Below are 27,181 nucleotides of genomic sequence, written 5' to 3' on the forward strand. Positions count from 1 at the left end.
TTGAATTTTAAGCATTATTTAATATAAATAAAAATTCGTAAAAAATCAACGATAGTGTGTACGTTACCGAAAGTCGCACTCATAATAGCATAAGACAGACTCTTTCAAATGATGGCAGAACCGTTGTGGTAGTATGTGCCAATCTTGAGTTATTGAATTTTAAGCATTATTTAATATAAATAAAAATTCATAAAAAATCAACGATAGTGTGTACGTTACCGAAAGTCGCACACATGATATCATAAGACAGACTCTTTCAAATGATGGCAGAACCGTTGTGGTAGTATGTGCCAATCTTGAGTTATTGAATTTTAAGCATTATTTAATATAAATAAAAATTCATAAAAAATCAACGATAGTGTGTACGTTACCGAAAGTCGCACACATGATATCATAAGACAGACTCTTTCAAATGATGGCAGAACCGTTGTGGTAGTATGTGCCAATCTTGAGTTATTGAATTTTAAGCATTATTTAATATAAATAAAAATTCGTAAAAAATCAACGATAGTGTGTACGTTACCGAAAGTCGCACACATAATAGCATAAGACAGACTCTTTCAAATGATGGCAGAACCATTGTGAAAGTATGTGCCAATCTTGAGTTATTGAATTTTAAGCATTATTTAATATAAATAAAAATTCGTAAAAAATCAACGATAGTGTTTACGTTACCGAAAGTCGCACACATAATAGCATAAGACAGACTCTTTCAAATGATGGCAGTACCGTTGTGGTAGTATGTGCCAATCTTGAGTTATTGAATTTTAAGCATTATTTAATATAAATAAAAATTCGTAAAAATTCAAGGATAGTGTGTACGTTGCCGAAAGTCGCACACATGATAGCATAAGACAGACGCTTTCAAATGATGGCAGAACCGTTGTGAAAGTATGTGCCAATCTTGAGTTATTGAATTTTAAGCATTATTTAATATAAATAAAAATTCGTAAAAAATCAACGATAGTGTGTTCGTTGCCGAAAGTCGCACACATGATAGCATAAGACAGACGCTTTCAAATGATGGCAGAACCGTTGTGAAAGTATGTGCCAATCTTGAGTTATTGAATTTTAAGCATTATTTAATATAAATAAAAATTTGTAAAAAATCAACGATAGTGTGTACGTTACCGAAAGTCGCACACATAATAGCATAAGCCAGACTCTTTCAAATGATGGCAGAAACGTTGTGGTAGTATGTGCCAATCTTGAGTTATTGAATTTTAAGCATTATTTAATATAAATAAAAATTCATAAAAAAAATCAACGATAGTGTGTACGTTGCCGAAAGTCGCACACATGATAGCATAAGACAGACTCTTTCAAATGATGGCAGAACCGCTGTGGTAGTATGTGCCAATCTTGAGTTATTGAATTTTAAGCATTATTTAATATAAATAAAAATTCATAAAAAATCAACGATAGTGTGTACGTTACCGAAAGTCGCACACATAATAGCATAAGACAGACTCTTTCAAATGATGGCAGAACCGTTGTGGTAGTATGTGCCAATCTTGAGTTATTGAATTTTAAGCATTATTTAATATAAATAAAAATTCGTAAAAAATCAACGATAGTGTGTACGTTACCGAAAGTCGCACACATAATAGCATAAGACAGACTCTTTCAAATGATGGCAGAACTGTTGTGTTAGTATGTCCCAATCTTGAGTTATTGAATTTTAAGCATTATTTAATATAAATAAAAATTCATTAAAAATCAACGATAATGTGTACGCTGCCGAAAGTCGCACACATGATAGGTTAAGACAGTCTCTTTCAAACGATGGCAGAACCGTTGTGGTAGTATGTGCCAATCTTGAGTTATTGAATTTTAAGCATTATTTAATATAAATAAAAATTCATAAAAAATAAACGATAATGTGTACGTTGCAGAAAGTCGCACAGATGATAGGTTAAGACAGTCTCTTTCAAACGATGGCAGAAGCGTTGTGGTAGTATGTGCCAATCTTGAGTTATTGAATTTTAAGCATTATTTAATATAAATAAAAATTCATAAAAAATCAACGATAATGTGTACGTTGCCGAAAGTCGCACACATGATAGGTTTAGACAGTCTCTTTCAAACGATAGCAGAAGCGTTGTGGTAGTATGTGCCAATCTTGAGTTATTGAATTTTAAGCATTATTTAATATAAATAAAAATTCATAAAAAATCAACGATAGTGTGTACGTTGCCGAAAGTCGCACACATGATAGCATAAGACAGACTCTTTCAAATGATGGCAGAACCGCTGTGGTAGTATGTGCCAATCTTGAGTTATTGAATTTTAAGCATTATTTAATATAAATAAAAATTCATAAAAAATCAACGATAGTGTGTACGTTACCGAAAGTCGCACACATGATATCATAAGACAGACTCTTTCAAATGATGGCAGAACCGTTGTGGTAGTATGTGCCAATCTTGAGTTATTGAATTTTAAGCATTATTTAATATAAATAAAAATTCGTAAAAAATCAACGATAGTGTGTACGTTACCGAAAGTCGCACACATAATAGCATAAGACAGACTCTTTCAAATGATGGCAGAACCATTGTGAAAGTATGTGCCAATCTTGAGTTATTGAATTTTAAGCATTATTTAATATAAATAAAAATTCATAAAAAATCAACGATAGTGTGTACGTTACCGAAAGTCGCACACATAATAGCATAAGACAGACTCTTTCAAATGATGGCAGAACCGTTGTGGTAGTATGTGCCAATCTTGGGTTATTGAATTTTAAGCATTATTTAATATAAATAAAAATTCGTAAAAAATCAACGATAGTGTGTACGTTACCGAAAGTCGCACACATAATAGCATAAGACAGACTCTTTCAAATGATGGCAGAACTGTTGTGTTAGTATGTCCCAATCTTGAGTTATTGAATTTTAAGCATTATTTAATATAAATAAAAATTCATTAAAAATCAACGATAATGTGTACGCTGCCGAAAGTCGCACACATGATAGGTTAAGACAGTCTCTTTCAAACGATGGCAGAACCGTTGTGGTAGTATGTGCCAATCTTGAGTTATTGAATTTTAAGCATTATTTAATATAAATAAAAATTCATAAAAAATAAACGATAATGTGTACGTTGCAGAAAGTCGCACAGATGATAGGTTAAGACAGTCTCTTTCAAACGATGGCAGAAGCGTTGTGGTAGTATGTGCCAATCTTGAGTTATTGAATTTTAAGCATTATTTAATATAAATAAAAATTCATAAAAAATCAACGATAATGTGTACGTTGCCGAAAGTCGCACACATGATAGGTTTAGACAGTCTCTTTCAAACGATAGCAGAAGCGTTGTGGTAGTATGTGCCAATCTTGAGTTATTGAATTTTAAGCATTATTTAATATAAATAAAAATTCATAAAAAATCAACGATAGTGTGTACGTTGCCGAAAGTCGCACACATGATAGCATAAGACAGACTCTTTCAAATGATGGCAGAACCGCTGTGGTAGTATGTGCCAATCTTGAGTTATTGAATTTTAAGCATTATTTAATATAAATAAAAATTCATAAAAAATCAACGATAGTGTGTACGTTACCGAAAGTCGCACACATGATATCATAAGACAGACTCTTTCAAATGATGGCAGAACCGTTGTGGTAGTATGTGCCAATCTTGAGTTATTGAATTTTAAGCATTATTTAATATAAATAAAAATTCGTAAAAAATCAACGATAGTGTGTACGTTACCGAAAGTCGCACACATAATAGCATAAGACAGACTCTTTCAAATGATGGCAGAACCATTGTGAAAGTATGTGCCAATCTTGAGTTATTGAATTTTAAGCATTATTTAATATAAATAAAAATTCGTAAAAAATCAACGATAGTGTTTACGTTACCGAAAGTCGCACACATAATAGCATAAGACAGACTCTTTCAAATGATGGCAGTACCGTTGTGGTAGTATGTGCCAATCTTGAGTTATTGAATTTTAAGCATTATTTAATATAAATAAAAATTCGTAAAAATTCAAGGATAGTGTGTACGTTGCCGAAAGTCGCACACATGATAGCATAAGACAGACGCTTTCAAATGATGGCAGAACCGTTGTGAAAGTATGTGCCAATCTTGAGTTATTGAATTTTAAGCATTATTTAATATAAATAAAAATTCGTAAAAAATCAACGATAGTGTGTACGTTGCCGAAAGTCGCACACATGATAGCATAAGACAGACGCTTTCAAATGATGGCAGAACCGTTGTGAAAGTATGTGCCAATCTTGAGTTATTGAATTTTAAGCATTATTTAATATAAATAAAAATTCGTAAAAAATCAACGATAGTGTGTACGTTACCAAAAGTCGCACACATAATAGCATAAGCCAGACTCTTTCAAATGATGGCAGAAACGTTGTGGTAGTATGTGCCAATCTTGAGTTATTGAATTTTAAGCATTATTTAATATAAATAAAAATTCATAAAAAAAATCAACGATAGTGTGTACGTTGCCGAAAGTCGCACACATAATAGCATAAGACAGACTCTTTCAAATGATGGCAGAACTGTTGTGTTAGTATGTCCCAATCTTGAGTTATTGAATTTTAAGCATTATTTAATATAAATAAAAATTCATTAAAAATCAACGATAATGTGTACGCTGCCGAAAGTCGCACACATGATAGGTTAAGACAGTCTCTTTCAAACGATGGCAGAACCGTTGTGGTAGTATGTGCCAATCTTGAGTTATTGAATTTTAAGCATTATTTAATATAAATAAAAATTCATAAAAAATAAACGATAATGTGTACGTTGCAGAAAGTCGCACAGATGATAGGTTAAGACAGTCTCTTTCAAACGATGGCAGAAGCGTTGTGGTAGTATGTGCCAATCTTGAGTTATTGAATTTTAAGCATTATTTAATATAAATAAAAATTCATAAAAAATCAACGATAATGTGTACGTTGCCGAAAGTCGCACACATGATAGGTTTAGACAGTCTCTTTCAAACGATAGCAGAAGCGTTGTGGTAGTATGTGCCAATCTTGAGTTATTGAATTTTAAGCATTATTTAATATAACGTGTACGTTGCCGAAAGTCGCACACATGATATTGAATATCTCAATTCTTCGTACAGGCGCTGACACATCTGGTCGAATCTCTCACATTACGGTGATTATTGGTGGTAAAAAACTTTCGTCTCAGTTTACGCCCCTGCGGTATTTGACTCTGATTTTTTTGTAACTCTATCTAAATATCTCTCGAAATTTGATTCTCCGTTAATCATTGGCGCAGATATGAATGCCGTTCCTAATAATTTGCTAGATCGCTCCAACGTTAATTACTCTGATATACAAATTAAATCCACCTCCGCTGTAAACTAATTAATCTCCGACTTTGACCGATGCCCTGTATGCTCTTGATCCATCTTCTAGAGAATATACTTTTTTCTCTGCCAGACATAAATCATTTTCCGGAATTGATGTTCTTCTGACATCCACCTCCTTGCTACAACTGACACATTCAGCTGATATTGTTCCTCTCTCGTTGTCGGATCATCATCCTAACATTGCAAAAATAACATTTCACAAACTGTCACAGCGCGCACCCAGATGGCGTTTTAACACCGCATTGTTACAAAATACAACATTTATATCTGATTTTTGTTCCTCATTACAGGAATTTTTTTTTCTGGATTTTAGTTATGGCTCTGTTCAGAATGTTCAATTTCTATGGGGAGCGATTAACGGTTTTGTTAGAAGCTATTCTATTTCTTTTGCTTCTCACTTAAATAAAACAAAATTGTCTACAATTAATCTTCTTGTACACAAAGTATCTACCCTGTCCCATTCTTTACAACATAATTTAATAAATCAGTTGCATCTAAATTAGAATTGGGTAAAAAAGAGCTTAATTCAATTCTTAAACGACACTCTGAATTTTTAATTCATAGAACTAGACAATATTACTATTTTCACAGTAGCCGACCAAGCCACTTACTTGCTCTTGAACTATGCAGTAGTGAAAGTTTTTCGGACATCCAGACTCTGCAGTCTCCCCAGGGTGAATTAATCACAGACTCTTCCCAAATTAATCTTATATTCCAACAGTTCTATAAAGAATTATACCATTCTCAACCAGGTTCAAATAATGATGACCACACTTCATTTCTTAGGGATTTAAATTTGCCTTCTTTATCTACAGTGGAAGCGGAAACTTTGGGCCAACCACTTACATTGAACGAATTAAAAACTGCATTACAAGCCATGAAAAAATCAAAAGCTCCGGGCCTTGACGGAATTCCTGCAGAATTTTACCTAACCATTTTCCCCCAAATTGGTCCGTTCCTATTAGACATGTTTAATAAGTCAATTGAATCAGGTTCTTTTCATAGAGATGCAAACACAGCTGTAATTTCCCTCCTCCTTAAACCGGGAAAAGATCCGACTTTACCTACCAGTTATCGTCCCTTATCATTAATTGGTGCTGTCATTAAACTTTTCGCAAAAATATTGGCTGGTCGACTGGAAACCTATATATCTAAATTAATACACTGCGACCAGACTGGTTTCATTAAATCTCGTTTCTCTTCGGATGACGTACGACGATTACTTCACGTGTTAGATCATACACCTGACACTGTAACACCATGTGCCATTGTCTCACTCGATGCAGAGAAGGCGTTTGATCATTTGGATTGGATTTTTTTATGGACTGTACTTGCAATAATGGGTCTTGGTCACAAATTTATAAACATGATCAAAGTTCTGTACTCCAACCTTTCTGCCGTTGTCATAACTGGTGCAAATTGTTCATCATTTTTTCCAATATTACGAGGTTCTAGGCAGGGTTGCGCCCTCTCCTCTTTTCTGTTTGCCCTATCCCTTCAACCGCTTGCTCAAGCAATACGCCTCTCTAGTGCTTACTCTCCTATTAGAATTCTTAACACACAGCATCACATTTCCCTGTATGCAGATGATATTCTGCTTTTTGTTAACAATGTCCCTCAAACTCTCCCTCACTTATTAACTATCCTGGATACATATGGCAGTCATTCCGGCTACAAAGTAAATAAGACCAAGTCTGCTTTACTCCCTCTGAATGAACCCGTGAGGAACCTGAATCTTTCATCACCAATCCCTGTAGTGGAACATTTTAAATACCTTGGCATAGAAATTTACACATCTCTCAACAAGACTGTAAAATCTTATTTCAACTATATATTGGGACAAGTTAGCAATGATTTAAAAAATGGATTAAGATGATTGACACATTACAAACACGCATTTCTGTAATTAAAATGAATATTTTGCCTAGATTTAATTTCATTACCTCAATGATCCCTCTATCCCCTCCAACTAATTTCTGGAAAAAAATCTTTTGTTTCATTTTATTTGTGGAAAGGTAAACGTCCTAGATATAAATATTCAAACCTACAACATTGCAAAACTGATGGTGGCCTTTCACTTCCGAATTTTAAGTTATACTACTACTCTTTTGTCCTTCGAGCTTTAAGTGTTTGGCTTAATCCCGACGCAAAGACTTCATGGCGCCCTGTAGAAGAATGTATAGTCGCTCCCCATAGACTACAAGATTTCATTTATTCCAATATTTCACTTAAGCACTGTAAAATGAAATATGGACCAATAATCAGCAATTTACTTTCAGTGTGGAGGGACGTAGAAAAAATAACAAAAGTTACCACCAAATGGCACAAAAACTCCCCTATTTTTCATAACTGTAAACTTCTTACTGCCAGTAAACCTTTTTCTTTTTCTACTTTGCAACAGACAGGTATTAATACTCTAGGTGACATTATTGATTATGCTGGTCTCCGGACATTCCAGGACTTACAATCCTTCTACAATTTACCTGGTTATTCCTTTTTTCTTTATTTACGTTTGCGCTCTGCCATGAAAATGTACGGGGTTCCCTGGAATTCACAATTATCTCTTCATCCTCTACATAGATTTTACTGTGGCATTATGGAAATGAGAGGCTAGGTATCAGCCATCTACACTACTTTACTCCAAGCTACATATAAACCATTAGGGATTCTGACAATTTGGGAAAAAGAACTTAAACTTCCTGATGATCAAATTGATTGGCAAACAGTTTGGACCAACATTATCTCTTCCTCAAAAAATCCAAATCATCAGTTAATCCATTATAACTTTGTGTTTAAATATTATTTAATACTCTTTAAACGTTATTCCATGCATCTTATCCCTTCTCCTTTATGTACATTTTGTCCTTATGGTGCATACAGTACCTTTTTGCACATGTTCTGGGAGTGTCCCAAGGTGTATAGATTTTGGTCTAAGGTATCTTCTACTCTTTCAGAAATTTTGGGGACTACAATTCCAATGTCACCTCAACTTTTTCTTCTGAACGACGACTCCTGTTGTGATTTGAACAGTACAGAAAAGAAAATTTGGATGGCTGGCACAACCGCATCCAAAAAATGATTAGCTTTGTGTTGGCAACCCCCTCATTCCCTGAGTTGGAGAAAATGGATTCTTTTCAGTATTGATGTTATCAACCTGGAACTTTCTACCGCCTGCATTCATGGCGCTAAGGAAAAGACACTACTGGCTTGGGAAAATGCTGCTTAGATGTTTATGGCATTGCTCTGAACTTTTAGTTCTATTTCTGAATACTATCACATTGTTTTTGATTAACTGGCCATTGGGGTGGGGTGCCTTGGGGAGTGGGGAGGGAGTTTGAGGGGGGCATACACTATCATCCTCATCTTTTTTGTTCTTCAATATTGTAATGTACATTATTGCTTGTAATGCGGATAAAAATAATTCTTCACAAAAAAAAAAACAGATGACTACATCACAGACTATTTCCTGGAGCCTGGAGCCTGGATCCGGCCTGAGGTAAGGTCGGGTCGGGTCCGGGCAGAGAAATAAAAGTCAAAGTATCCTGCTATTTAAAAGAATGGAAAATTAATAACAATAATAATATAGTTCTGCATACTGGAGTTTAGATTGTCTGCCCCAACCCGAGCCCGAACGTGAAGACTGAATTCTCAGCGCTTTCCTGGCGCGGTGTCTGGTTCGGCTGAAGAAAATGGTCTGTGACGTGACGTAGAACTATGTTCAATGTAACAAATCACACTGTGATTTTTGTGCTGATCTAAAAGTTACAGTTCACCCGCACATTTAAAGCTCTGCAGGTGGATTAATGGGTGCGCGGCTTCTTCTACTGCCTACGGGCTACATGATGTGCAGTCCCTCAGTCTGCCAGTCAGACTACAGCGTCAGCATATAAATTGTGTGCATTTTCCTACAGGACAAACCATTCAAACATGCGGATGAGCTCTCCACACCCGATTAAAAAAAATCACACAGTGTCTGTCTGGCTTAAAATAGTTAGATACAGCTATTAAATGAATAAATCAACAATCATTGAAAAGACCGGTGAAATGTTCTGTATGCTAAATTACAAAGAAGGCAGCAACAAGCTAATAAGCTAACAACGACATTTAATAAATACAGAAAATATATATAAAATAGGAAAATAACCAACTAAACTAAGCTCAAAATGCTAAAAGAAATGTAATCTAACGAATTATAAAAGTACAAAACGAAATAATGAACCCACAGGTACAAAAAGTAATATAAAAAAAAAAGAAGATAAAGCTTTACCAGCGCTATGAGACGCAGCACTTATAGAACAGAAACAGTCTCACGGTTCTAGTGAAATAATTAAAATGTAAATATACACAACAGAGCGCCATACCACATAAAATCGGTCCAAGATCCCACATTTCAAAGTTTCCTCACCAAAAATAGAAAACCATGTCTTGCGCCTGTGACTCATACAATATGTAAACTTTATAAATTAAACATAAATTTATTATAAATCTTTGTTTTATGTCTTTCTTTGAGCTTCCAGACAAACATAAACATTAACACTAATTCAGTAAACAGAATACTCTATTTGAACCAATGGTGAGTTCCTTATTAGTGTTTCCTATAATAATATATAATAATCATATTGATGTACTGATGTACAAAGTGGGTATTTACATTAATTTTTTGTACAAATAGCTTGTAGCAGGAATAACATTGTAGGTTCCTGAACCTCCTAGTTCTTAGAAAACAAATTCACCAACAGTAAAAAACAAAGTACCTTCAGTTACAAGCAGTTTGCTTACTCTGGACCAGGGATGGGCAACTTCCATGATGGAGAGGGCCACTTTTTTTTCAGCATGACCATTGGAGGGCCAAATGACCTCGCACTTCAAATAATTGAATATGAAAAACGCTACAAATGATTTTCAATAAGAACAAATTTTATATGAATTTATATCTGTATGTTTACAGCACCAACATTTATCAACAACTATTTCTGCATATTAATGTATTTTAATACGGCAAAAGACAAACCGTTTGCTTAAAAAAAGTGCAAAAAGGAAGTCCTTCATATCAAAGAACAAAAAGTTTGCTTAAAAAACTGATTGCAAATACAGTAGTTCCTCTGTGTAAAATAAGTTCATTATAACAAGTCCTTCATAAGCAACAAGGACAAAACATTTGCTTATAAAAGTGCAAAAGGCATTTGAACTCATTTATAACAAAGAACAAAAAAGATTTAAAAACTGATTGCAAATAGCTCATTCAATAATAGCAGAAAACTAGACCACAGAGGCCCAACATTTATTGAAGCTAATGAGAGAGCTGTGGTTTGGCCTGCTGGCTCACAATGGACTGGATGTCAATGTTAATTCGTGGTTGTTTGGCAGCGCCCTCTAGCGGTCAAAAGTAGAATTACGTTTTTTTTTTTTGTTTTTTTTTTTGTTTTTTTTTTTATTATGAAATTATGAAATTATTTTTGAGTGATGACGAGGGCCGTGTGCGGCCCCCGGGCCGCCAGTTGCCCATCCCTGCTCTGGACTATTCAGCCCAATGTTGGGCACCGGACCAAGTTTGGTGGCAGGATCTCAGCCAGCTTCAAGAACAGTCAGAAACCAGAGTAGGCCCAGTCCTGGTCCTACGTTCAAAAAGACACTGAGCCGAGTTCGGTAACCGAATCTCAGCCAGCTTTGAGGAGTCAGAAACCGAATAAGGCCCAGACCTGGTCCTACGTTCAAAAAGACACTGAGCCGAGTTAGGTAACCAATCTCAGCCAGCTTTGAGGAGTCAGAAACCGAATAAGGCCCAGACCTGGTCCTACATTCAAAAAGACACTGAGCCGAGTTAGGTAACCGAATCTCAGCCAGCTTTGAGGAGTCCGAAACTGAATAAGGCCCAGACCTGGTCCTACATTCAAAAAGACACTGAGCTGAGTTCGGTAACCGAATCTCAGCCAGCTTTGAAAATAAACATATTTTTGCCTGGTTAAAAAGCAGTTATAAATACTCCAGAGAAAATAAGACGTTTTACTTAATAATAAACAACCATTTGATTACCTTTTTTCAGATAGTACTGTTAGATTTTACAGTTTTATTACTTTTATTTTCTTGTCTAGAAACATTTCCAATTGTAAACACAAGTAAAAATAAATTAAACACAAATGGTAATAAATCAAACAAACGCAACTAAATAAAACACATACATAAATGAATAAAATGTAATTACTTTCAACTTAGTATTTCTTGTATCAAAACTGTATTAATAAATAAATATAGGCATAAACATTGCCCTTATGTTTACCTGTTAACAGAACCCTAGCCCTCTACAGTTTATACAGATCTGTACCGAGATTCCAGGTAATATATATATATATATATATATATATATATATATATATATATATATATATATATATATATATATATATATACACACACCTGAGATTTTTTAAAAATTAACGAAAAGATTTTCATATTAATTAAAATCTTTTTTTATATATATTTTTTTATTATTTGGTTATGAAAGAGTTGGGAAAACATTACAATTATCTTATTATACTAGACATATTATATAAATAATACAGTATTATTATATAACTTTAACCCTGTTCAGAACAGCTCAGAGCAGAACAGTTGTGAATGCTGGTCTTTCTTTTTCTAGTGAAACAGATTTTACAGCGAGTGCAGTAATATTTAGAGAGGAGCTGCTCTGGGAACAGGAGTATTTATAGCTAAATGGGAGGTAGTTTAGGCTCATAAATATGCAAGTATGTGTGATATAATTGGTTGCCCCCAGCAGATGACTGACAGTGTTTCCACCCATCCACAGTCTGTTGGCTCTTGAGAAAGGTGACGAAGAAACTGAAAGTAAGGTGTGGCTCCTCCGTTCAAGCAGGAGAGAAGATCTACAGCGGTTTGGATTCACTGGGTAAGTTCATAACTAACAAGAACATAGAATATTAACATGCAGCTTAAAGTAAAGACATCTTCTAAATGTTCCTTAGAGCTGTTCTTTCAGCTGAGCTCAGTGTCGGATTACACTTGAGGAAAAGGCCTCAAAATGGAGATCTGGAACACACCTGTACAGGTGATACTAAAAGGTACATTGTGTAATCAGAGCCGAGTTGAACTGAAATGCTGAATGGAATGCTGAATGGAATGGATGGTCTACTTACAGAGTTTTAGAGAATCGCTTATTGCTCAGATAAGGAGCTTCAAAATTTGCACAGTACTGTTTATTTTTATTAATATGTAAATTATATTAGTAATATTATAATATATTGTACTAATATATAAATCCTTGTATGTCAATGTTCTTGTCAATAATATGCATTTATTTTCAACAGAATTAATAACATAAAGTCTGGTGGACAGGGTCAGAGAACAGTTTGTTTGTACTCATTAAAGCCCATTTGTATTCAATATATTGTACATATTTATTTACTTCAAAAAAATTGCAATAAATTAAATGTTTGTCACCATAAAATCTTTTTATGCCAATATTACTTTAATAATGATAAAACAGTATCATAATAATTATATTATATTATATCATATTATATTGTATTATATATTTTTATTATATTATATGAAAATTATAATAATCAAAACTAAAACCACAGTGTTTATAAGATGACATACTAGCTCATTGCCATGTTGCATGTTATTGAGCTTGGGTAATAATGACATCAAAAAAAACATATCATTACATGTATTGTATGATAAGCTGATAGGGTATTTACTGTGAGCTTTAGTATTTGTGTAAACATGCTGTAAACTGAACTTTAAGTATAATATTAACAGGTCATCTCATGATGCGATATTTTCACAATACATTACCCACAATAACAATATGACGTTACTTTGATTCTGAGACAGTGTTCTACAATACTTCATGGCATCTGTTTTATTGAACTGTATAAAATACTTCTAAATAAGCAAATATGAGGATTTATTGATGTAAGATTGACAGAATATGACAAATAAATATTCGTCACCACAGGTTTCATATGTTTATTTGTTTAGCACCACCACATGGAGAAATGAACTGGAGAAGAATGCCCAGAGCCCAGCTGTGTGTCTACAAAAAGAAAAAACTCAATGTCTCACCCTCCTGAATTCAGTACTGGAAGAGAATCTCCAGAACCCAGCTGTGTGTCTGTGAAGAGTGGCATCTCAATGTCTCACCCTCCTGAATTCAGTACTGGAAGAGAATCTCCAGAACCCAGCTGTGTGTCTGTGAAGAGTGGCATCTCAATGTCTCACCCTCCTGAATTCAGTACTGGAACAGAATCTCCAGAACCCAGCTGTGTGTCTGTGAAGAGTGGCATCTCAATGTCTCACCCTCCTGAATTCAGTACTGGAAGAGAATCTCCAGAACCCAGCTGTGTGTCTGTGAAGAGTGGCATCTCAATGTCTCACCCTCCTGAATTCAGTGCTGAAGATTGTCCAGAGCCCAGCTGGGTTTATTGGTTAGTAATGCTGGCAAATTTATGATGCGTTTCATTTTAAGTTGCATTTTAAGTTGATAATTTATTTACCCTTAGCTATCCTTCCTATTGCTATTCAGGCTGTCCAGATCAGTTTCTGGCAGTTCATAACATTAAATATGAATTGCCTGTATTTTACATTAGTAACTCATTTTTAGAAGTTTGAATATGTATTATAAAAAAAAAACATATTAAAACATTTTATATTATAATTTCAGTTAAGAATTCACAGAAAAAAAGGAAAATTAAAAACAAGTATGTGCATATCTTCCAATCTTAATATTCCTTGTTTAAAAGGAAGCTGTGATATTTAACTTAAAAGTATGTTTATTTTAATAAAGGAATGTACTCAATGCATTTCTATTAAATAAATTGAATAAAAATATATCATGCAAAAACTGAATGCATACATATGTACCCCTTTTTAACATACCTCATCAAATTCAACACATGTCTGGCTGTAATATTCTCATAGTGTGTCTCAAATGACTGTTGTATAAGACACCTGTCTGGAAGATCCAGTCACTGATTTATTCAGTATCACTCCTGCAGATACAACATGAAGAATTAAAAAAACACTACACATAGCCCTGAGCAAAGCTTATCTATGAGTGAGATGATGGATAAAAAAACATCCCTGAACATAATCTGAAGTTCAGTTAAATCCATCATTAAAAAATGGAATGCAGCTGTTAGCACAATCTGAGTATTGTGCAAGAAGGAGACTGGTGAGGAAGGCCACCATTATCCATATGACTAATAAATCCTACCACCAGCATGCTTTACAACTAAAAACACTTTAATTCCCTATTTATCCCCTACACTGCTTTAGAGAGACAGGTCATTCTGTGAACATTCTAAAGACTGGACTTGTGAAAACCACAAAATTTGTGAGTGTATTTAAGTCTGATTATGTATTTTCTTGTTGTATTCACCTTCATATTATGTCTATCCTAACAGGGGGAGGAGTGACCTGCTTCAAGATCCCTGTTGCAGAAATAAATCTAAAACATGTCTTGCTCTACATCCACACATGGAGAAGTCACTAAACATTGTTCTGCAGAGAGTTTTACAGAATCACAAAATCAGCATGAAGCACAGATACGAGAGCTTATATGAGGGAATCAAAACACCAAAGAATAAAACCCTCCTGAACAGGATTTATACCCAGCTCTACATTATAGAGGGAGAGAGTGAAGGAGTGAATGAAGAACATGAGGTTTTACACTTGGAGAAAAAATCCAGCAGATACTTACAGGACACTCCAATCAACTGCTTAGATATCTTTAAATCTGTAAAATGTTCTGAAGGAGAAACTGAAGACGAGATCATTAGAGCTGGGGTGGATAGGGGTCTCAGACACAGCAAAAGTAGTGTAGAAGATAAAGAGATCCGAACTGTGCTGACTAAAGGAATTGCTGGAATTGGGAAAACTGTCTCTGTGCAGAAGTTTATTTTGGAATGGGCTGAAGGAAAGACCAATCAGGACGTAGATTTCATGTTTGTGTTCCCATTCAGAGAAATGAACCTAATTAAGGATGATCAGTACAGTCTTCATAAACTTCTGTGTGCCTTCCATCCTGATCTCAAAGATCTGGACCCTAAGATCTATGATACGTGCAAAGTTGTGTTCATCTTTGATGGACTGGATGAAAGCAGAATTCCACTAAACTTTGAAGAGTGTGAGAAAGTGTCTGATGTATCCATGGCGTCATCAGTTGGTGTCTTGATAACAAACCTTCTTAAAGGAGAGCTGCTGCAGTCTGCTCATATCTGGATTACCTCTCGTCCAGCAGCAGCCAATCAGATTCCTTATCGATACATCAGTCGTGTGACCGAAATTCAGGGGTTTAATGATCCACAAAAGGAGGAGTACTTTAGGAAGAGGATCAGTGACCAAGACCAAGCCCAGAAAATCATCTCCCACATTAGAACAGTGAGCAAGCTCCACATCATGTGCAACATTCCCGTCTTCTGCTGGATCTCAGCCACTGTGCTTCAGCGAATCCTGAGACAGAGTGATACAGAAATCCCTAAAACTCTGACTGAAATGTACTGCCACTTCTTGATCACTCAGACCATCATGAAGAATGAGAAGTATGAGGGAAGCTGTGATAGGGATACGGTAGAATTGCTGGAATCCAACAGAACTGTGCTTCTGAAACTGGCTAAATTGGCTTTTAATCAGCTGATGAAGGGGAACGTGATGTTCTATGAAGAGGACCTGAGAGAGAGCGGTATTAATCTCACAGAGGCCACACTGTATTCTGGGATCTTCAGGGAGGAATGTGTGCTTTATCAGAGGAAGGTCTACAGCTTTGTTCATCTAAGCTTTCAGGAGTTTCTGGCTGCTCTCTATGTGTTTCACTGCTACTTAATCAAGAACATGGAGTTACTGATGGTTTTTATTCCATGGGACAGTAGATGGCCTGAAAATGTTTCACTGGATGTGCTCCTGATGGAAGTGGTGAATAAAGTCTCAAAGAGTCAGAATGGACACCTTGACCTGTTCCTCCGTTTCCTGCTGGGCATTTCACTGGAGTCCAGTCAGAAGATCCTACAAGGGCTCCTGATCCACACAGAGAGCAGCTCAGAGAGCATCAAGAAAACAGTGCAGCACATCAAAGAGAAAATGGAAGATAAAGATCTTCCTAATGACAGGGCTAATAACCTTTGCCTCTGTCTGACTGAAATGAATGACCAGCCTTTTTTCAGAAAGATTCGGAAGTTCTCAAGATCAGAGAAACCCTCAGAATATAACATGTCTGGTGCAGAGTGTTCAGCTCTGTGCTGCATGCTGCAGATGTCAGAGGAGGTGAAGGATGAATTAGATCTGAAGAAATACAGCAATTCATGTAAGGCTTATGTAAAACTGCTTCCAGCTGTGAAGAACTGCAGAAAGGCTCTGTGAGTATCAACATTTATTGTTCTGTAGGAAAAAGTACTTTAGGTCACACCAATGATGTCACTCAAAAGCTTTATATGAAATCATAAGCTAAATAAGAATGTAAAAGTTCTACGGTTACAGAACATAGTCCTTCTGTTTCTCTGCATACGTTATCATCCTCCTTTCACCGTGTTCTTCAATTGTTAGGACCCCACAGAGCAGCTGTTATTATTATTTATTTATTTTATTTTATTTTATAGATTTTTTTTGGTGGTGGGTCATTCTCAGCACTGCAGTAACACTGATAGGCATAGTGGTGGTGTATAAGGTGTTTGTGTATTGTGCTGGTTTGTGTGGATCAAACAAAAAACTCCACTCACTCAGATGTAAAGTCAAAATGGAAGCTCATTTGTTGCTACACAATTAGTGTTGGTCATCTACTAGTTCTTCATTTGTAGAGGTTTAACAGGTCACAGATAATCCGTGATTTGTGTGTATTACAAGGTATGGTATGCATTTTAAATATAAATATTACTTCATTATTAAGGGGAAATTGTTAGGTATTTAAAGTTTTAATGATCTAAATTTTGAAAAGACAAAGAATTTTGCCTATTGACTTGTTTCAATCACAGGTATGGAAGCATTTAGGCTTCTCTGGCGTTGTTTACTGACGATGGAGAAAGGGACAAAACCTCTGTAGTACATGTGGGCACTGTGGTATGAGGTGTTTAAAAACTCCATCAGCACTGCTGTATCTGATACACTCGTAGCAGCACAACACACACTATCACACCACCACCATGCCAATCAGTGCCACTGAAATGCTGAAAAACAACAACCACCAAATAATAGCTGCTCTGTGGTGGTCTATACTGTGGGGTCCTGACCATTGAAGAACAGAGTGAAAAGAGGATAATAAAGTCATTTTGATACTAAAGGAAAACAAAGGAATTATAGTCTGCAATAATCTAACTGCATAGAATGCCCTGCATTATTTATAACAGTGGGTGTAGAAACAATAATGCAGGTAATATTATGCCTGATTTTTGTATGATATACTTATTTTATAGATTTATACAGAAAATATACATGTATAGAATATACAAAATATACATTTATATAGAAATATACAAACAAGTAAAGTAATGTCATCTATGTTGTTTAGATTTCATGCAGTAACACCAGTGACACAACACCTGGGGACCACAACCTTTCTTATATTTTAAATAATGTTTATGTAGTAAATGATTTATTGTCATATGCATCTTTCAAAGTCATTTAACACATTAGCATCCTTTCTAACTGTAGAAAAAATACACATAAACCGTACAAATAGCATATCAGTATTTATTAATACAGTATTTACTTAGCAACCCTGCTCACAAGTCAGCACATATTTCGCCAGTGGAGAACTCATAAATATTATATATGTTTTTATTAAAACAGCTTGCCATATGGCTATTTATTTGCCATGCCTACCTACCTTATTTATGGGCTTAGCAGAACACTTAATACACACAGCCCCAAATATTTGGTAAGGCTTGACTAATGAACTGTTTTAACTTAACTCTGCTGTTTTCTTTTTTCTTCAGATTAGAAGAGTGTAATCTCACCATGAACCACTGTGAAACTCTCAGCTCTGTTCTGAAATCAGAAAACTCCCTTATAGAGCTGAACCTCAGTAACAATTACCTGCAAGATTCAGGAGTGGAGCTTCTCTCTGCTGGACTTAAGAGTTCACACTGTAAACTGGAGACACTCAGGCTAGTATTTCTCTTAATTTATTGCTGGGAAGATAAACATTTAATTTAATTTAAAAATCTAAACAAATTGAAGATTTAGTCATTCAATTGATATATATATATATATATATATATATATATATATACTAGTTAATATAGTTAACATATATACTAGTATATACTAGTTATTGTAATATTTGTGATATTAACTTTTCCTTTGTAGACTTGCTTCATGTAATCTTGGGATAAAGACATGTGAAATTCTGGGATCAGTTTTAAACCTGGAAAACTCCACCCTGACACATTTGGACCTTAGTAACAATGACCTGCAGGATTCAGGAGGGGAGCTGCTCTCAGCTGGACTAAAGAGTTCAAACTGTAAACTGCAGGTCCTCAGGTCAGTGTTTGTACTTATTCATTACTGAATGGATGAAAAGGATGTGATGTAACAATAAACTGTAAAACTAATATTTTGTTGCATTGTATTTTATTACATTTTTATATGTGTCAGTATTTTTACTGTAACCATCGGGCAAGCAAGTGATATTATAAGCAAACATTTGTACAATTAAGACAAACAAAAACTATCATTTTTAATCCTTCTCTTTCTTTTTCTCTTTGCAGACTAGCTTCATGTAATCTTGGGATAAAAACATGTGAAATTCTGGGATCAGTTTTAAACCTGGCAAACACCTCCCTGATACAGCTGGACCTTAGTAACAATGACCTGCAGGATTCAAGAGTGGAGCTGCTCTCAGCTGGACTAAAGAGTTCACACTGTAAACTGCAGATTCTCAAGTCAGTGTTTCTGTGAATTAATTCTTGCACGCAAACTGCATGATAAAAAATGTAATTCTTTGTGGTGTTAAAATTACTGCATATCATACTATGTATACATTTACTGTTTTAAATGTTATTTGCCCCTGAAAATCTTTTTTTGATTGCATTTTAATATCTATCTTAATTGTTTTTTCTTTGCAGACTAGCTTTGTGTAATCTTGGTGTAAGGATATGTGAAATTCTGGGATCAGTTTTAACCCTGGAAAACTCCCTGATAGAGGTGGACCTCAGTAACAATGACCTGCAGGATTCAGGAGTGGGGTTGCTCTCTGCTGGACTGATAAATTCACACTGTAAACTGCAGACACTCAGGTGTTTCAGAGTTTATTTTTTTTAATAATTATTAAACAATAATAGAACCTTGTTAAAACATGCTACATACAGCTCATCCTACTGCTAACTTCCATTTTGATTTGTTTTCTGTACTTTTAAGTGCTATTATATAATGGCATACAAATGCTTAGCTGTGTTTCACATTGAATTCAATAGAGGATTAGTAATGATAATATAATAATAAGATATTACAAAGAAAAGAGTGACATAGATGACATACAGATGAAAAACTGTCGCTTTGGTTTAGAGATGGCAAACAAAAACTTAAATACAAATTCTTTCTCTACAGGTTATCTGGTTGCATGGTCACAGATAAAGGCTGTTCTTATCTGGCTGCAGCACTCAGTTTAAACCCCTCTCATCTAAAGGAACTGGATCTGACCTACAATCACCCAGGAGAGTCAGGAGTAAAGCTGCTGTCTGCTAGACTAGAGGATTCACAACACACACTCAGGTATGGATAACTGTCTTTGGAGTTGTGTATGTGTAAATGAAACACTGAATATTTAGATTTTCTAAAAATTAAGCATCTGCAGAGAAATTACATTTTACTTTAAATGCATCACATAGTGGGGATTAGAGATTATTTCACTACATTTCACTTTGTATTACAAGATGCATATCATGACAATTATGGAGCACTTTTGATAGTAGTGGAAAATGGTTCAATTTATCAATTTATTAAAAATCTTTATTTAGTATTTTTCCTTTTAAATGTAAATGAAAAGAAAATGTAAATTAAATCTAATTTTAATTAAAATAGGAATGTTATTGAAACATTTGCAAAAAATCAAATGCTTTATCAAACTATAATATCATAACTCTTAGTTGTTTTTCTCCTGCTGCCAATTTTAGCTAAATTCTCAGTACCAGTGGGATATGGATTACATATTTAAACTTTTTATAGATTACAGTGGTAAGAACTACCATATTATATCTTAATTATCACCAAAATTGCAGGTGATTATAAAAACACATTGAAAACTCATGTTAAATGCTATACAGCTGTGGCTAGAGGAAGGCGGAGTCAGCTTGCCAATTTGTCATAGGAGACCCTTTCCGACTGTTAAGAAGGTGCTTTGAACAGCTCAAAAAACACTCAGCTCTCATCTGCATCAGAGAGAGAGAGAACACTGATGTCCTTGCTATATAAACAGAGAGCCATCACAGAAGCTTACACTGAGGATTCAGATTTTAAAAAGTGTAAATAAAACATTTTTGGGTTAAAATGCACCATCATTTTCTGTGTGTGCTTCTGAGCACCGTCCTGGCCTCCAGCTATGGAACACAGTCATCTCTCAATAAACAGTCAGGAGACTTGGGTCATACAAGTTCAAAATAGGTCATTTTATGAGCGTTTCTGCACAAAGCTCATCAACAATGAACTATAAAAGCAATTCAAAGCCTGTAACACACCCCATAACTTAGATTAACTCAGGTGTGTCTCATCCACTCGTTCCAGAACATGCCATAAGTCATCATTGTCATGCCATAAATATATGGGTGGCTGACTTGACGTGTTTTTTTTTTTTGGTCCAGTGTGTCAAATATATATAAATAATAGAAGAATATGTCAAATACTGTGATGATATTGTTCAAAAAGTGCTGTTTTATATAATTTTACAGAGCATTCATGGGATTAACATTTAATTTTTTTACAATTTTCAGTCAAACCAGAAAAAGCTCATATGGCGTCCCAATCACATTTCACAAAGTTAGATTTTGAATAATAACAAGCAAACTAATTTATTTTCTGTTTAATCAATCATATATTAATAACCCAGATGTCTACTTGTGAGTCTGCTTGGGTAAAAATTCGTGCATAATATTTTGAAGCCACATTTTGTCCCAAAATGTCATATGGTTTTTAAATGGGCAATTGTTTGGAGACCTTTGGGGAGGAAGAACAACACCTCAGAAGGAGACTGAAAGTTACAGGGTGTGTTATCGCTCTTTATGATTTCAAGAAAATCAAGTATATCTAGCACTCCTGCTTCAATTCCATTTTGCACTGTCACATGGTGTGACACATTTTACACCAAAATGCCCAAATAAAATTATTTTTTTTGTTAATATTACCTCTAAAACTATATTGTCATATTGTAGTTAGCATGGTTTTATGATGCTAGCATAAAGCCACATTGCTTAGTCATGCTAAGTACATGAAACGTCATACGGTGTGACACAGTGTCATACGGTGTGACAGGGTTTTCTCACACCATATGACTATTTTGTCACACTATATGATATGAACTGATAGAATATAACCTACCCTTTTTTAGAATTTTAATATTTAATATTTCAACCAACCATATATATAGTATGTGTTAAATACAGCTTTTAACAATAAGACATCTCTCTAACTCTCTGTATGTGTTTGTGTGTTTTTTTTTAGAGTGGAACATGAAGGGAAAATCAGAATCAAACCAGGACTAAATAAATGTAAGTTGGCTGCAATTCCTAAAATTATGAGGATTGTTTCACTGTCCAAATATTTTTGGGCTTAACTATACAGTGGTGGCAGAAATGTTGGCACCCCTGAAATTTATAAAAGAAAATTATTGCAGACCCATGACCCAAACCCAGCTTTCTGACACTAAGCCGTACATTATCACCCAGTCAAGGCAGCCAGTGCCAGAGGCAGCAAAACAGCCCCAAAACATTGTTGAAGCCATATTTGACTGTATGTACTTGCTTTTTTTGCTTTATAGGCCTCATTTGATTTTTTTTATAAACAGTAGAATGATATAATTTACCAAAAAACTCTATCTTGATCTTATGTGTCCACAAGATGTTTTGCCAGGAAGATTTTGACTTACTTGCATACATTTTGGCAAACTGCAGTCTATCTTTGTTTATGTCTCTGTGTTAGCAGGGGGGGGCTCCTGGGTCTCCTGCCATAGCATTTTATTTTATTCAAACGTCGACGAATAGTTCACACTGATACTGATGCACCCCTAGCCTGCAGAACAGTTTGAGTTTCTTTGGAACTATTACCTACAGTGCTGTGGGTTGTAAATGTCTGGATTATGTTGTGCACTGTGGACAAAAGGAACATCAAACTCTCTGGAGATGGATTGCAACCTTGAGATTGTTTATATTTTTCCACAATTTTGGTTCTCAGGCAATAAACATGTGTATAAATATACATATATATTTTTTTAAATGCAGACTATATCTCTGTCAATCTTTTTGTGTTCAGATGGCTGTGATCTCACACTGGACCCAAACACAGCATACATTCGTCTGTCTCTGAGTGAGGGGAACAGGAAGGCAGTGTGGGGAGAGGAGCAGCCGTATCCTGATCATCCAGAGAGGTTTGATGTGTGCTGGCAGGCTCTGAGTAGAGAGAGTGTTACTGGACGCTGTTACTGGGAGGCTGAGTGGAGCGGGAGAGGAGCTGCTGTAGCTCTGAGTTATAAAACCATCAGCAGGAAAGGAGGAGGACCGGACTGTCGGTTTGGACAGAATGAAAACTCCTGGAGGCTGAGCTGCTCTAATAACAGATACTCTGTTTATCACAATAATAACAGAACTGATCTCACCTGTCCTCCCTCCGGCTGTAGGAGAGTAGGAGTGTATGTGGACTGTCCAGCCGGCACTCTGTCCTTCTACAGAGTCTCCCCTGATACACACACACTCACACACTTACACACATTCAACACCACGTTCACTGAGAGCGTCTACGCAGGGTTTTATGTTTCAGATGTTGGCTCCTCAGTGCGTGTGATATAGGATAGCCATCTTTGGGTGTGTGTTCACTGTACAATTCACTGAACCTGAATGGAGGTCCATATGTTTTTTATGATAATTACATGTGTACTTGTGTGTCCTCCATTGTTACTCACGCTCGCCTTGACACTTGGGTCATTTATGGGACACATTTTAGAATGTGTAGAACATTGTGTAAATTTAAAAGAATGTTTAAAGATAAGATGATAAGCACTTGTAAATATGAGGAACGATCTATTAATGATGGGAGGCTTCAATATGTTGATTAACATTTTGACATTCTTCTGTATTATTTATGTGTATGGTTTGACTTTATAATATTTAAAAAGGGTCTATGATCAGGAGATCGCTGGTTCGAAACCTGTTTGTGAAGCTTGCCATCGGCTAAAGAGATGGCACTCTTTCCCCTCATCACTCCTAGAGTGATGTGGATCAGCACAAGGCTGCATCTGTGAGCTGATGTATCAGAACCAAGTTGCTGTGCTTTTCTCTGAGCGTTAGTTAGTGCTGTGATGCTACTCGGCAATGCAGCATCAGCAGCAGTTCAAAAAGAGGTGGAGTCTGACTTCACTAGTGTCAGAGGAGGCGTGTGCTAGTCTTCACTTTCCTGGTGTTGGGGCATCACTTGTGATAGTGGGAGTCCTAATGAGTGGGTTGGGTAATTGGCTGTGTGAATTGGGGAGAAAATGGGGGAAAAAATAGAAAGAAAGTAAGATTAACAAAGGGTAGTTAAAAAAAGTAAAAGCTTCAGACTGCACCTTTTCGGTCATTACCAGTTCTGATACTAGAAAATTTTGATTACTGATAATCATTATTATCTTTTTTTTTCTTTTGTTTCTTTTCTTCTTTTTTGTGTGAAATCATGTGTGCAGTTAATGTTTTTCATTTCTGTTATTATTGCACTTTGCATAAAATAAACCGAAACATACTAAAGTAAAAAAAAAACTCACTGACATTAACTAGTAGAAGTAAATTGCTGGAAACATATTGTACACATATTTTGTATTTTTAACCAGGTTTACAGTTTATCAATAATACAATTTTGGATATAAATGTACTTTGGTTTAATTTATGCATGGGAACATTTTAAATGTACACGGATTGGTTATTAGAGGCCTACAGATTCTTGGTTTCTCAAAAGTTAGAGGAAAACAACAACTTTCCCAGTACTGTTCTATTTCTGCAATAATTGAAAGTTGGCAAGTTTGTATTAAGAGCTGTTTCATTTATTCTTTAAGGTAAATGTTTTTTTTTAGATGTGAGAAAATGAATCCATGTTTTATACCTGTTCCTATGATCTCTAGCGTTAAACATAAATGTGAAATGTACAGTTTGTGTAAGTGTGGTGTACCGTATGTGTAAGGTAGATGTGTTTTTGTATGTGAAAAACTAATCTTACTTTTCTCAAGTTTCTTATACCTTTGTAGAGTTAGAGGAGGGTGTGGGAGTGTCATGATGGCAGGTAGCACAACACAGCACCAGGGTAATACACCTTATTTTATTTTGCCTACACTCCTGTGTAAAATATACTGAAGGTGTATTTAGCTATAATTGTAATCATTTAGAAATAAGAACTCAGGTGAGCAAGCTTTTTTTTGGGGGGTGTTCGAGAGTATCCAGTGTATGATCCCTTTTTTACTTCATAATATAAAACTATGGTACCAACGTTATATCTGTTTATATGAAAATGCAGCACATAGTGTCACATTTGTGTAACTGTTTGTTGTTATTGTGCTCATGTTAATCCATAGTCTGCACCTGTTCTTAGGTAAGAGAATCAGGAAAGAGGAAAAGAAGGTTATTTTGTTCGACTGTTTAACTGTTTTCTTTTTGTGTGAGTGTAAATACTTATGTGATGCTTTTCATGTTTTGATTTCTTCTATTTGTAGTTATTTTGTGTTTTCACTACCCAGACATCAATACAATTCAGCAGTTTGACCAATCAAAGGAGACAATGTGCTCACATGGTTTATTGGTGTGTATTTTGGTGCATTTATGTTTATGCCTGTGTGAAACCAAACAAAACAGAGGGAGAATACGCTTTAAGTAAACAACGACAACAAACCTGAGTCTGATTTAACCCAAATAAAACATGCAGGTGTGAAACCATCTATAAATATTAAGTGAATTCACTTGGTTTGGGGGGGAAATTGATCTATGTCTTATTGGATAGAGTTTCTGTCAGAACCTTTAGGACGAGCAGGTGTTTTGTTGAGTTTTTTTTATATATATATATATATATATATATATATATATATATATATATATATATATATATATATATTTAAAAAAAAATAGTTATACAAATGGGTACAGTGATAAATCGAAACAGGAAACAAGCAGTAACAGCAGCAAATAAACAATGTCAAGGACAAGTGAATAAAGAAAAGAAGAAAAAAACAACAAAAAAAGCCAGAGGAATTGCCAAAACAATCTAAAAAAACAAAAACAAAAAGAAACATTCCACAGTTATCCCATCTTTTGAAAATATTGCAAAAATAATGATCAGCCACAATAATTTCTCAAATTATCTTTTCTACTTATTTATTTATTTTATGTTTAGTATTATTTAAATACTACGTTCTCCTTCAGTTGTTCACCGACGTGTGTTTCAGAACTTTCGAATCGGACAGTTCTTCGTGCCTGACACTCTGGCTGAAACTCCACCCTCTTTGACTTGGTCTGCCTAACAACAGAGCGATCTATATTCTGATTGGCTCAACGAGAGTACATTATAATATACAGCCGATGGATTGGCAAGCGTGAAAAATACCATGTGTGGCGTGTGAGCGTGTGAACTCGCTGAGGTGCGTGTTTCACATGCTCAAAGCGTGAGACTTGAGAACACTGTGCATTGATAATTATCATATTCTAAAATTTAAAAATAGATCTAAGGAACATGACAATTTTTCTGCCAGTGCTTTTGGGAAAGTAGTGAATATTTAAATGGATGTCAGCTTCAGGTCAAACACTGTTTTTTTTATTTGTCACTGTTCTCATGGTATATCACTAGTATATCAGTGTCATTACAGTGGCAATGCATGACTAATGGTTAATGTAAACCTTATAATAAATGTAAACAGGGTGCACCTATACTATTGTTATACTAGCTAAAATGTACAGATTGGTTAGTCCTAATAAACTGTATAATAAAAGTACAAAAGTACAGATTCAGTATGACTAAAGAAAAAAATAAGGATTCACAGGATCAATTAAAACTGGTAAAGCTCTCCTCTATTGCAAATTACTGTGGCAATAACCACAGTAATTCTGTATCTGTATCATATCTGTAATTTGAAGAGGTGGAAAGTAACAAATTGCATTTACATTTATATTACTGTTACTGTAATTGAGTAGATTTTCTGAGTAATTTGTAATTTTTAAAGTAGTTTTAAAATAGGTAATGTACTTTTACTCAAGTACATTTTGACACAAGTAATTTACTTCACTACATTGGAAAACTCCCTGTTACAGAGTAAAAAAATAGCTGGGAAAAAAACAATTGTCTGAATAAAAAACAAATGGCGCGGATGCACTGGCGCACGGATGCTGGCATGTGGAATAACAAGGAATTAATGCATGCTCTGCCCTGCCGGACAGAGCTGTCAGCTTTCAAAACTTCCACATCAAACCTGCGAAAGCATGTGGTGGTAAGTTATATGTTTATTCCGAATTCACTGGTTAGCTGTAGATTTACTTTATAAAGACCAGTAATCTTCGTTTATATGCAGCTACACAGATTATACAATCTCCTGTATTTAGTAAAATATCCAGCACAATAATCCCTTTATTACAAATTGTACAACCTAAGCAATTCTTTAACAGA

General features: G+C 35.2%; 1 protein-coding gene across 1 annotated transcript; it reads left to right on the forward strand.

The window, feature by feature from the left end:
• Positions 1-13,382: 13,382 nt before the first annotated feature.
• Positions 13,383-24,096, forward strand: LOC103042307 (NACHT, LRR and PYD domains-containing protein 3-like). The gene is made up of 9 exons (XM_049473092.1): positions 13,383-13,803; positions 14,782-16,728; positions 18,301-18,471; positions 18,674-18,847; positions 19,075-19,248; positions 19,432-19,602; positions 19,913-20,077; positions 22,019-22,065; positions 22,826-24,096. Exons 1-9 carry the CDS (start codon positions 13,433-13,435, stop codon positions 23,356-23,358), a joined length of 3,753 nt encoding a protein of 1,250 aa, XP_049329049.1. The 5' UTR covers positions 13,383-13,432; the 3' UTR covers positions 23,359-24,096.
• Positions 24,097-27,181: the final 3,085 nt, after the last annotated feature.

The sequence above is a fragment of the Astyanax mexicanus genome, unplaced genomic scaffold (assembly GCF_023375975.1).
Source record: "Astyanax mexicanus isolate ESR-SI-001 unplaced genomic scaffold, AstMex3_surface scaffold_33, whole genome shotgun sequence".
NCBI classification, from domain to species: Eukaryota; Metazoa; Chordata; class Actinopteri; order Characiformes; family Acestrorhamphidae; genus Astyanax; species Astyanax mexicanus.

Bases quoted from the DNA above. Each gene is read 5' to 3' on its own strand.
- LOC103042307 (XM_049473092.1), top strand. From the start codon at position 13,433: ATGTCTCACCCTCCTGAATTCAGTACTGGAAGAGAATCTCCAGAACCC. The intron at 13,804-14,781 runs GTTAGTAATGCT...CTATCCTAACAG, and splicing joins GAGCCCAGCTGGGTTTATTG to GGGGAGGAGTGACCTGCTTC. The intron at 20,078-22,018 runs GTATGGATAACT...GTTTTTTTTTAG, and splicing joins GATTCACAACACACACTCAG to AGTGGAACATGAAGGGAAAA.